The 11,310-nt window shown below is 48.2% G+C and overlaps 2 protein-coding genes across 4 annotated transcripts; both read right to left on the bottom strand.

The window, feature by feature from the left end:
- Positions 1-6,841, bottom strand: acvrl1 (activin A receptor like type 1). Of its 2 annotated transcripts, XM_061270663.1 has the most exons (10): positions 6,434-6,836; positions 4,101-4,171; positions 3,451-3,687; positions 2,515-2,720; positions 2,352-2,451; positions 2,143-2,289; positions 1,786-2,061; positions 1,517-1,714; positions 672-802; positions 1-577 (listed from the first exon to the last, which is right to left on the bottom strand). In XM_061270663.1, the coding sequence occupies exons 2-10, from the start codon at positions 4,168-4,170 to the stop codon at positions 431-433; spliced, it is 1,512 nt and encodes a 503-aa protein (XP_061126647.1). In that variant the 5' UTR covers position 4,171; positions 6,434-6,836; the 3' UTR covers positions 1-430. The 2 variants fall into 2 exon arrangements, with proteins under 2 accessions (XP_061126647.1, XP_061126640.1); XM_061270656.1 differs by having other exon boundaries at positions 1,786-2,289; positions 6,434-6,841.
- A 216-nt stretch (positions 6,842-7,057) lies between these two features.
- Positions 7,058-10,852, bottom strand: ankrd33aa (ankyrin repeat domain 33Aa). 2 transcript variants are annotated; one of them, XM_061270675.1, is made up of 5 exons: positions 10,712-10,852; positions 9,732-10,028; positions 8,937-9,066; positions 8,723-8,863; positions 7,058-8,261 (listed from the first exon to the last, which is right to left on the bottom strand). In XM_061270675.1, exons 2-5 carry the CDS (start codon positions 9,972-9,974, stop codon positions 7,483-7,485), a joined length of 1,293 nt encoding a protein of 430 aa, XP_061126659.1. In that variant the 5' UTR covers positions 9,975-10,028; positions 10,712-10,852; the 3' UTR covers positions 7,058-7,482. The 2 variants fall into 2 exon arrangements, with proteins under 2 accessions (XP_061126659.1, XP_061126669.1); XM_061270685.1 differs by having other exon boundaries at positions 9,732-10,265.
- Positions 10,853-11,310: the final 458 nt, after the last annotated feature.

Here is an 11,310-nt window from a genome sequence, read left to right on the forward strand (position 1 = left end):
TTGAATAGAAAAAAAGTTTAATTCGAAATACATAACAGATGTAAATGATACAGTTGGAGAAAAGTAATTTTGATCAGTATTTGTGTTTTGTATGCCGTATACTCACAACGACATTCATCCAGCTAAAAAAGTGAAAAAGTGCTTACAGAACAAGCATTGTGCTGCTGCTATGTGAAGCGTTATTATTCTTATTCATTGCAAAAGTCTTTTTCTGTTTCTCTTCTTTGGATTTTTTTGGAAACTGGTCAGGGGGAAGATAAATAGCCTTCGGCGCAAGACAGTCTAGACACTACTGCAAAAAAAAAAAAAAAAAGGGCTATTGTGTAAATAAAATGCAGTAAGTGAGTCATCAAGTGAAAATACACAAATGATATTCGCCACCGTGCCAATAGCAAAGTAGCCCAGAAAATCCCGTCAACCTTCTTCAAGTCTAGAAATCCTGTTTGAGTTTCTTGATGCTGAAGTCAGCGGGCAGGTCCAGTTTGGAGAGGGTCTTCTTCACACGTAGTGCTGTGAGGCGGGCCGGTGCGTTCTGGAACCAACACTCCTTCATGATCTTCACGATGGACGACATGATCTGCACACAGGCGCAACAATGTATGGATGAGATGATTCTTGGTTAGCGCCATCATCATCGTCAGGTTCTGAAACATTGAATCATTTTTGTGTACCGGGTGGGAGTGCAGCCGGTTGTGCAAGCTGGGCCTCTGCTGGTCCACGCACACCACTTTCTTCATCTCTTCAAAGCTGGGATCGGAGGGCACCAGGTCAAAGAAGGGAGGACGGTACTCTTCCACAATCCCTGGGAAAAGGAAAAAAAATGTTTTCAAATTGTAGCCCCAGAAATATTCCAACACATCCCCTGGAGGCTGAGTGGGAAACTGGGCCGAGTGGAATGCACCATGTTGGAAGACTCAGCCTAATGAGAACTTAGATCCAGCTTTTTTTTTTTTTTTTTTCGTCTCAGCATGCATTTGGAAAACGTCTCCGGAATAGCCGTCCTTGTTCAGCCGGGTTACACATTTGATTACGCAGGAAAAGATAGAAACTCCCTTCGGGAACTGCACACACACACACACACACACATTGTGCTGTGTGTGTGTGTATGCATCCATCCATCCGCATGCTGGCACTCGGGCGTCTGGTGTATGTACAAGGCAGTGCTGACACCAGATAAGACTGTTTATAATTACTGTAGCGCTAATCGTGAGAGAGGATAGTCGAGACGAGTGGGGGGGGAGAGACGTGCGGCTAACTGCCTTCCTCCCTCCCCCCCCTCCGTCTAATGTACATGCAATCCAACCAGCCACATGTTTTGTTTTCGCTCTTTACATAAAATCAGACTCCCGGTTGGATAAAGATTGCTTTGGCTCCAGAAGAAATAGTTCCCGCCCAGTCGTGCAATGCTCAGTGGTAAAAAAAAAAAAAAAGTCAGATGGCAAGATGTTTTGACAATTCAATGTTCGGTTTGACTTTGGAGGTCGCGTTCAACACACAAGGTCGTGAGTGCCGTTACCATTGACGGTGGTTCTGCAGGAAATTTCCCAGAAGACCAAAGCCAGGGCCCAGATGTCCGTTTGCTTGTAGGACTCAAAGATGTCCATTCGAATGCTCTCGTCCAGCACCTCGGGTGCCATGTAGCGTTTGGTCCCCACGCGAGGGTTGTGGCCCACATCCAAGTAGTCGTTGGACTGGGAGTGGATCACAGCAAGACCTGACAGAGGAGTAAAGCAGGGCGGCGCCCTCGTCGAGTGGCGCCGATGAAAGCGGCCGGCGAGTCCTCACCCAGGTCGGCGATGCAGCACTGGCCGTTTCTCTTCACCAGGATGTTTCTGCTCTTCAAATCTCGGTGGGCGATGGCGGGTTTGCCCTGCGAGCTGACGATCTCGGTGTGGAGGTGGACCAGGCCGCACGCCACCGACAGGCACATCTTCAGGCAGCTCTCGGGCTCCAAGCCGCCGTACTGCAGGAAGTCGTAGAGCGAACCCAGCTCGTGAAAATGGGTGACCAGCCACAGCTGGGTGCTGGAATTCTTGGACGTCATGTCGGAGGCGATGAAACCTGAAGCGGGAAACGGACCGCGGCTCGCTTTTAGCATCGGCCTTTTGGCCCGACGCGCCGCAATGAAATCGAGCGCAGCACCCAAGATGTTGTCGTGCCGAAGCTGCACGGTATTGTAGATCTCCGTCTCTCGGAACCAGGACTGCTCGTCTCGGGAGGAGAAGATCTTGACGGCGACGCTCTCCCCCATCCAAGTTCCCCTCCACACCTCCCCGTACCGGCCTTTGCCTGCCATCAAAGAGTGGTTATGGTACCCAAAATGGCAGCGGTGACAGATAATCCAGACTGACCAACACATTCCACAAGCGAGATCTGCCTGGCCATTGTCCTTTGGACCAGATAGGGCAGGCCGGTCCCGCTTCCCGATGTGCAGAACTCATCATAAATACCCTGGAAAAGAACACACACACCGTCTGTGATCCAACTCTGGAAATCGGTGATCCGATGACTTACCCCGTAAGTGGGATCTTCCCCGTTGGGGACCTTCAGCATGCTGATGTCGTGCTCGTCTGCATTTTTGAGGCGGACGTGCGCACGGCGCAAGCGCAAAAAGATCAGCAGGCCGCACAAGCCCGCGGCCGTGACGAAGAGTAGCAGAGCCGCCGCGATCCACAGCTCCGGGCGGGGCTGCAGCGGCGCCACTGTGCTCGTCTCGCCATCTGCATGTGTCATACACGGCATACACATCACATTTTGGGCATGGATTCTTAAAATGTATGTATTATTTGTATTTTATGTACCGTATTTTCTGGCCTATAGGGCGCACCGGACTATAAGGCGCACCTTCAATGAATGGCCCATTTTAAAACTTTATCCTTATATAAGGCGCACCGGACTATAAGGCGCACCATTAATGCATCATGTCAGATTTTTAATCCAAATCAAATCATTCTCCATTTTATCTTTTTTTATTTCAACTTCAGACGGAACAAATTACTTTATAATCATAAAATAATGATCCATAGTCTTTTTGATTCATGATTCATAGTCTTCAGCGGGCCACTTATGATTGATTTCATGACACAATGCTTTGGGCCAGTTTAAATTTAGGAATTTGGTCCATATATAAGGCGCACCGGACTATAAGGCGCACTGTTGGTTTTTGAGAACATTTTAGGTTTTTAGGTGCGCCTTATAGGGCGGAAAGTACGGTACTTATTTATTTTTATTTATTGTTATTAGTTTCCCCTTCAACACTATTGTTATGCACTTTATTTATTGATCTCTTCTTTGTTACTCATGTTCTCTTCTGTTCTGTTTCTTGGGTGAGCTACTGGGACCAGAATTGAAATAATGTCATTTAAATAATACATTTTGTTGGTTTCTCCCGAAATTTGACCCCTAATATTTAGTTCAAGACGCTCGGTGGAATGCATGCTCGCTACTGACTGATGTTTGGAGGCGGCGTCGCAGCGGCGTTGCAGCGGCTCTCCCGGCAGCAGTAGACATGGAAACGCTCAAAGGAGGTGAAGCACTGCTCCCTGTAGTCATGGTTGGAGAAGCAACCTTTCTCCTCATGGCCTTGCACCCACGTGTAGAAGCAGACGTCACCTCTGCAGGTGTCGTTCACGCATGTGCCTTTGGCGTTCTCGCACATGCATAGCAGCTTCCCGTCATCCTCGGAATCTGCAAACGGTGACCAAGTTCCGTCAAGACTTGCGTGCTATGTCCGGCCGTACCTATTTTGCCCACCAGGAGGCAGAGGAGCCGCTCAAGATGAGCTCAACGACAGGCTGCAAAGTGGAGATCCTTTTTTTTTTTTTTCAACTTTAGCTGTTTTGCCCTTGCAAGGACATGCGTGCGCCCGTTGTGACGTCACTGCGTTCTCCCCTCGATGAACGGGGAGCAGGATGAACGTAAAACAACGCCCTGACAGATGGATGGAAGTTCTGCGTCGAGCCATCGGGGAACACAATTCGCCCAAAAATAATAACATGGAGTTTCTGAGGAATTGTTTGACATGTAACCAGACGAGCGCGTGTGTAAACGACAGGCTTCATTTCGATATTAGAATTTCACTTCGGGGACCTTTGACTCACCTGCGTGGCGAGCAGACGTCAACAGCAACAGGCCGACCAGTACCAATGTGAAGCCAAGAGAGCCGTCCATCCTGCGGACCGGACACAGAGTTAATAAACACAGCTAAGGGGTCATGTGATTGTCCTGATATTTCTCTTTATGGAATCTAAAGCCACAGAGGAAGCACTGAAGTCCAAAACAACGCTCAGTGGGTCCAGCCTGTCTGCCTGTGTTCTAATTACTCTGGAAGGGGAGGGGGAGGCGGAGGGGGCACTCCAGAGTGTTTGTCTAAGTGGGCTGAGACTGCGTGTGGCGCTGCGCTAGCCAGGCTCCAGCCAGGCCCCAGGCAGGCCCGACCCGTCCCGGCCCGTCCGCTCCTCGGCTGCACTGCTTGCAGAGTAAATATTGACGGCGATGCTTCCTGCCATTGAGTGGCCCCACCCGGCTGGTCGCCCAGACTCCGGCTGCCCATTGTTTAGGGTCGCGCTGCCGCGGGTCACGCTAGCGCCGCCCGCCAATGCGGAAGCACGCTGGTGGCTCGAAGAGCCTTTGGAGACATTTTGAGATCTTCCGTTAGATGTATTCAAGTATTATTAGTATCATACAAATGTGTGCCCTTTCCCAGCTGAATTCTTGAGCCTTCAATCAACCTAAGAAGCATGATTCTGGAATGTGAGAGGAAGTCCAAAAAGTCTGAGGAGAACATTGACAGTGCACCACACAGGCGCTCGTATTTTGTCCTGCTCTTTCCTTGGGCCTTAAGTTTCAAAGTGATGAGTAAATCAGATTTCCCGCTGAGTATTTCTGTTGCCGTCGTGCATCAATGACTCAAATCAAAGATGGCCTGCTTTAGTCTCATGCACTCCACTCTTGGTCCACAAGCCATTTCTGACCAAACACGAGCACTTCCTGCAGTGCTGGCGTGCGACGAGCAGAAACACAACTCCACCCACTCAGCGCAGGGGCACAGCCGGCTTTCATTTATCTTCCGATGGCTTTATCGTAATCATGTGTTCCATCGCGGGCCGCTCTGACATTGGACTCTGGCGCGCTTCCTATCCAAGCCCTCTCCCGTTTGTTCCCGTCGTGTCCAAAGCTCCTCCTCTGTGACCCAAGAGGAAAAGATCCATTGTCATCTCTTCCTCCCATCGACAACTTCAACTCGGGGAGGCAGATCTCTCATTCCATCTGAATGACTTGCGTGGATGGGAGGGGGGCAGGGGGGGGGGGGGGCACAGCCCGCCTTACCGCACTAAATAAAACCCACTTGGTTACCCCGAAGCCACCCGAAGAGTATCTGCAGCATAATACGCACAATTGCAAACGTGCACAATGTGCCTCGTCTCCCGAGGCAGACGGTGAAGGTTCGATCCCCGGCCCCACGTCGAAGCGAGACCCCGAAGTCCCCAGTTGCTTCTAATGTCACCAGTTGGTGAATGTGAATTGAGTGGGGAGCGCTTTGACAGGTCAAAGTTCACGTTGTTCAAGCCAAAAGTTAGCATGTGGGACTTTCTGCAAATGACACCGACAAACTGGAATGACTCAGCGTTGGCTTCATCTGGCCGACAAAGCCAAACTTGACAGACGTCACGGCTCACTGCGTGCGCTCGCACGTACCAGTGTTATAGAATCGAGCAAAGAATGGGGCTCATCTGGAATTTATTTTGCTCGTCTGATGTGGGCTGGATTCATTTTCAACACAGCTCAATCAGCTGAGTTCAGGCCAACTGCACCCTAAACTGGTTGTCACTCACTTGCAGACAAACAAGCAATTACACAATCTCTGATGCAGTGCCCTATAGCTACAACTGCATTAAATGATATGCGATGCAGTATGTGTCCATCAAAACACATTTCAATTACTCTCCAGTGTGCACGTGTACCAAATGTTGTGTCCGTGTATATTTCATATACTTACTTTTATACTTACTGGTTAATTATTGATGCTGAAGTAGACATTGATGCCTTCATGTACGGTAAACATTTGGGGATTGAAAAAACTTTCCATAAGAACCACGAAAATGTATTGGAAAATACAAATGAAAAATGATCATTGCTCGACTTTACATTATTTAAGTACTTTTAGGAAAATCATTATTATACTAGAATCAAGTTTGTGTTTTATTTACAAACACTTCGATAAGAATTGTTTTGGCACTGATATGACTTTCACTACTATGATGTATTATCTTAAATGTTTTTGAAATCTCTTACATTTGATGACACCTGTTGATTCTCGGAAAACACATGTGACTTACGCTTCGGTTGCAAGAACACTTTATGCCTGACTAAAATGATCAAAAAGAAAAGAAAAAATACATAATTCATCCGTGCCGTGTTTTGACGCCATTACCTGTTATCGGAGCTCCTTTTAACGTGACGCGTGTGAACATCGCACGTCTTCCATGTCCACTTCAAGTGTCTTGTCTCCCGTTTAAAAGAGCTCCGCGAAAAAAAGCTCACTTGAAGAAATTCAACTTAAAGATAACTTGCATCCTTGCTCGGCGTTCGTGGACAAAGTAACCCCCCGAAAACTGCTGTTTTTTTGTTTTTCCCTCCAAATGGTCCGTAAACGCGTCCGTCAATCGAGGACGCAGTCGCTGCAGTGTGCGAGATTATCTCATCTCGGATCTCGTTTCAAATCTACGATGACAAACACAACCCAAAACGAGCAGTCCGGAGCAAGCCTGCTCTCCAGCCACCCTGCGAGGGCTGCTAAAACAAGTTCTGTTCCATGCCTTTTGCTGATGTATTTGACCGTGATCAAAAGGCAAGATATGTTTTTTTTTTTTTTTTTTGCCACAGTACAGTTTTGTCCCACCCCTCATTGTCCCGCTCAGCTCAACTCTGCTCTGCCTGGAATGTTCTCATAGCGGTTTTCCTGTTGCTAAAGCTCGCATTTTCCCCTTTCCCCTGTGGACCGAGTCTGCATTGCACATTGCAGGAATGTGCTTCAAAGATGACACAACACTCGCTGTGGGGGCGATTTCTTTTATTTATTTCATTAAGTGGAGGGAAACATATCAAAATGTGTTATCCGTCTCTCGGTAGAAAATCTGACATTTCAGCTCCTTCAAACTCATGAGTTAGAGTTTCAAGATGATGCGCAAAGTTTGCTAAGGGAAGTGCCAAAAAAGGAAATCCAGGTAACGCGCACGCGCACAAGCACAGAGTACACGTCATGGAGTCAAGAAGGGAAGCCTAGTCCAAAAATTGCTTGACAATAATATGCTTTATGCGTTCCCCCCCATTCTTAACAAGGCATTCTAATTTTCAGTTTTTGAAGTATGAATAATTGTTATCTTTTTACCTTGGACACAAATCTTGTGCATAACTTCAGCAATAATTCTTGGTAAAAAATACACAATTTTTGTCGGTTTCTGTGGAAACTTCCAGTTTGGGTCATGTTTTGTCTATATTTTCGGAGCCCTCGGATATTCTCTCTTGCTCCATTTCCTTTTGCTTCTCCTTTCTTTTCTTCTCTTTGTACCTCCACACGGGAAGCTCCAGGTAGCCATTCTGCTGATTCTTCTTCTTCTCCGTTTTAGGAGTAGGCTCCCCAGATTTAGTCACTTCAATTTTGGGGGTGCAGACGGTGGGGAAGATGCTGTTCCTATGCGCCACGCTGCGGGGAATAAAGCCTCTCACGGCCCCTGGTGGTGCGCTCTCCCCGCGCTCCGCCTCCTGGCAGCGGGGGCTCAGGCGTACCGAGGAGGCGGAGGCGAGGGGGCCCTTGCTGTGAGACACGGCGCGTTCCTCCAGCTCCGCGCTGCTCTGCTCTTCAAGTAGCTCGGGAAGAGCAAAACCCCGCTTGCGAATTTGCGGGGGGCTGCTGAGACACAGCGGATGGCAAGCGGTGGCCACCAGGGGGCTCCGGATGCCAGTGGTTACACGCACCATGTGGTCCATGACCCCGTTGTCTTGTGGGTCATGCGGGAAACTGAAAGTCAAGTTCTTGATGATCCGGCGCAGTTTTCTGCCCGTGCTTTTGCTGCCGGTGGCCTTGGCCACCAGCTCTCGGAGTTGCGGCCACTCGGGTGCGTAGCGTTCACAAAACTGCTCGGCCACAGGACGAGCTTGCAGACGGCGTATTCTGCTCAACGTCTCAAATCGTCCTGTCTTCAAGACCCAGTCCTTCAAAGCATCGGCTTGAACGTGGTCTCTTGCATTCATATCGGCACCTGCGCGTGACCGAAGAGTCAAATGTTAACAACTGACTGCTGGTTCACTCGTCTCGAGTTGGGTCATAAATCACGGTGGCGGCGGTTCTGTGGTTCCAGTTTCCGTGTGGACTTGACCTGCTCTTCCGGGAGCTTTCTCTGGACGGCGTGTCTTCCCAAAGTTCAAATGGTCCAAAGATGTGTACTGTTAATTTTTGCCCAAGTCAGCAGGCATTGGCTTCAGCACACGTGTGACCCGTTTCATAAGCACCAATATAGAAAACGGATGGAAGGATGCGCAGTCAAATACCGCCACCGTGTGGCCACTTTTGGAACTCGATCCATTCAGCAAGGGCTCTTTCTTTTAACGCTGACCAAAGGACGACCTGGGTGCTCTCACCGTGAGCACCATCTATGCAGAGCTTTTATTTTAAAATGTGTGCTTTTATTTTATGTGCACAAATGGCGGACTTTAACGGTACCGTGCATGAGCAGGGTCGACACGCAGTCCTCCCGGCCCTGCAGGCCCGCTTTCATGAGGGCGGTAAAGCCACGAGGATCTCTGAGCTCAGTGTCCACACCAGAGTAGTAGTTGAGGATGAAGTTCAGAATGGTGGTGAAGCCTGGGCCAAGAAAAGCTCGCAGTGAACAGAGGGTCGATTCCCGACCTATGTTCGTGTGTGTGGTGCAACGTACCAGCCTGGGCGGCAATCATGAGGGCGGAATTGCCGTCGTTGTCCTGGTGGTTGACGTCGATGAGAGGGCAGACGTGCAGCGTGCTGACGACGTCCACAAAATCTTTGCTCACAGCCACCATGAGTCCGCTCTGACGGGCAAGAATGGAGACAAGCTAGAAACAGGAACAGGCTGCCCCCTCTCCCCCCTACATGCATTCACTCTCTCACCATCCATTGTTTATGTAGTGCGCTGTATATCTTTTTTTTTTTAAATCCAAGTGTGTTTTCACGTGGACACAAGTAAAACACTAAAGACAAAAGCATGACTTGTAAGATCAGTTCATAGCATAACAAATTCATCGGAGGATAATATAATTGAGAAGCACTCATCTAATTGTAAATTTCAGGAGTCTGATAATTTGGAAATATGAATTCAAACTATATTGCGAAAATAGCATTTGTCTCTCTTTGACATACAAATCTATCATTTATTAATTTATTAATTTATTAATTTATTAATTTATTAATTTATTAATTTATTAATTTATTAATTTATTAATTTATTAATTTATTAATTTATTAATTTATTAACTATGGCTAATTTTATTTATTTATTTATTTATTTATTTATTTATTTATTTATTTATTTATTTATTTATTTATTTATTTATTTATTTATTTATTTATTTATTTATTTATTTATTTATTTAATAACTATAGCGGGGGGGATTGGAATTGCGGCTCAGTCTAGTTTTGAAGTTAAGAAAAGACATTTGGAGCACATTGGAGCCGATGGAACTGCAGCGGTTCTCACCCTGCCGTTGATGTCCAAGTGCATGGCCTGGTCCTTGCTCACACCTTTCTCCAGGATGCTTCGCAGGGAGACGGCGTCATTGGCTGCGCAGGCCTCGTACAGCGTTTGAGGAGGCTTGTCACGCCTTTCGATGTTAGGAAGCAGCGAGTCGTCACAGATGACGCTCCCGGTGTCGGAACCGTCCGGGTCAGAATCCTCCCGCGGGCCGGCACCCGAATGGGGGTGGTCACATGTGGAGGCCATGAGCCACCGATTTCCTTTCGGCCGAGATCACGCCCTAGCGTCTCGTCTTCTCATCTGGAAGTGCAGGTGGCCAAAATAAGTTCTTGCCCGGCCGGCTTTTTGATTGAGCGCGACAAGGGGGGCTCCTTCAGAGCGACCCAAGAGACAGCTTGGTGGGGAATTGTGAGTCAGATTGAGCAGCCATGCCGCTGCCAAGTGACATGTGGCGGCTCTGCCGTGTCTCCTCCTGGGCTGTGATGTTTGGGCTTCTCACGGGGACTCGAAACCTTCAAGCTTGTCCTTCAAGGTGCGCTGGAGGAGCACACAATGAAGATGACAAGCTGCACTTTGAGTGTAGCACTCAACATGCTGAAAATGTATCAAGACCATGATTTAAATATAAAGCGAGAGAGCCAGATTACGCTCATCGACGTGAGGATCCAAACGCTCAGGAAACTTGGCTGTTTTGACCCAAGTGCGCTCTACCTGCTGATAGACAACCATTAAATTCCTTTTCATCGATGACCGTAAATATTTTTTTATCTGTCACTCAAGCAAAAGTTTTAGCCATTTTTTTTTCTTTCAATTCAACTCATTCTGTGGTTTCCACTTCCTGCCGAGCGTACCTTCCGCTTCATCTCGCCACTGCTCGAGCTCCCTTTAACCTCTAAACGGGACCCGTGCGCCTTCTTGACTGATGCGCAATTGTAAATTATTTTCAAAGCAACCATGGCATAGGTGTGAGCCATCATCCTCACCCTAAAAGAATCCGTCCAGAGAGAGTCCTCTTCTTCTCCCTTTGTGTTGGCAGCTGCGTGCATCTTGCTGCTTCTCTTCTAAGAAAACGGTTTGGTTTAGGTTCCCGAAAGTGTCCGCTGCTCTTGTCTGCCCCCTCCCTCCACCTCTTGTAAGGGCTGCTGTCCTCCTTGCAGGTCCCAACATAGACCGTGCAGCACGCCTCCTCCCTCCCTCCCTCCCTCCCTCCCTCCCTCCCTCCCTCCCTCCCTCCCTCCCTCCCTCCCATCCCGATTAAAGAAAATTGAGGGATTAAGACTAGCAAAGAGACAGCAGCAACCCTTGCTCCCCTCGAGATAGTCACGTACCCCCCCCCCCCCTCTCTGTCTCTCTCATTTTTCTCACTTGTCGCTCCATCGGCAGCCACCTCGACCCGTCTGTCGTGTGATCAGGGTGAAGTTCTCAGTGGCCAGCTCAGCTCTGCGACTGAATCGCAGTGGTCTTGGGAGTTCTGTTTCCCGTATGCAAATCCATTCGCTGGGACAAACAGAATAACGGGAATAATAACTCAAGTCAAGGCAAAGTGATTTTAATATCGGAGAAAAGAATTCACATGGCCATA

This window comes from Syngnathus typhle, linkage group LG2, assembly GCF_033458585.1.
Source record: "Syngnathus typhle isolate RoL2023-S1 ecotype Sweden linkage group LG2, RoL_Styp_1.0, whole genome shotgun sequence".
Taxonomy (NCBI): Eukaryota; Metazoa; Chordata; class Actinopteri; order Syngnathiformes; family Syngnathidae; genus Syngnathus; species Syngnathus typhle.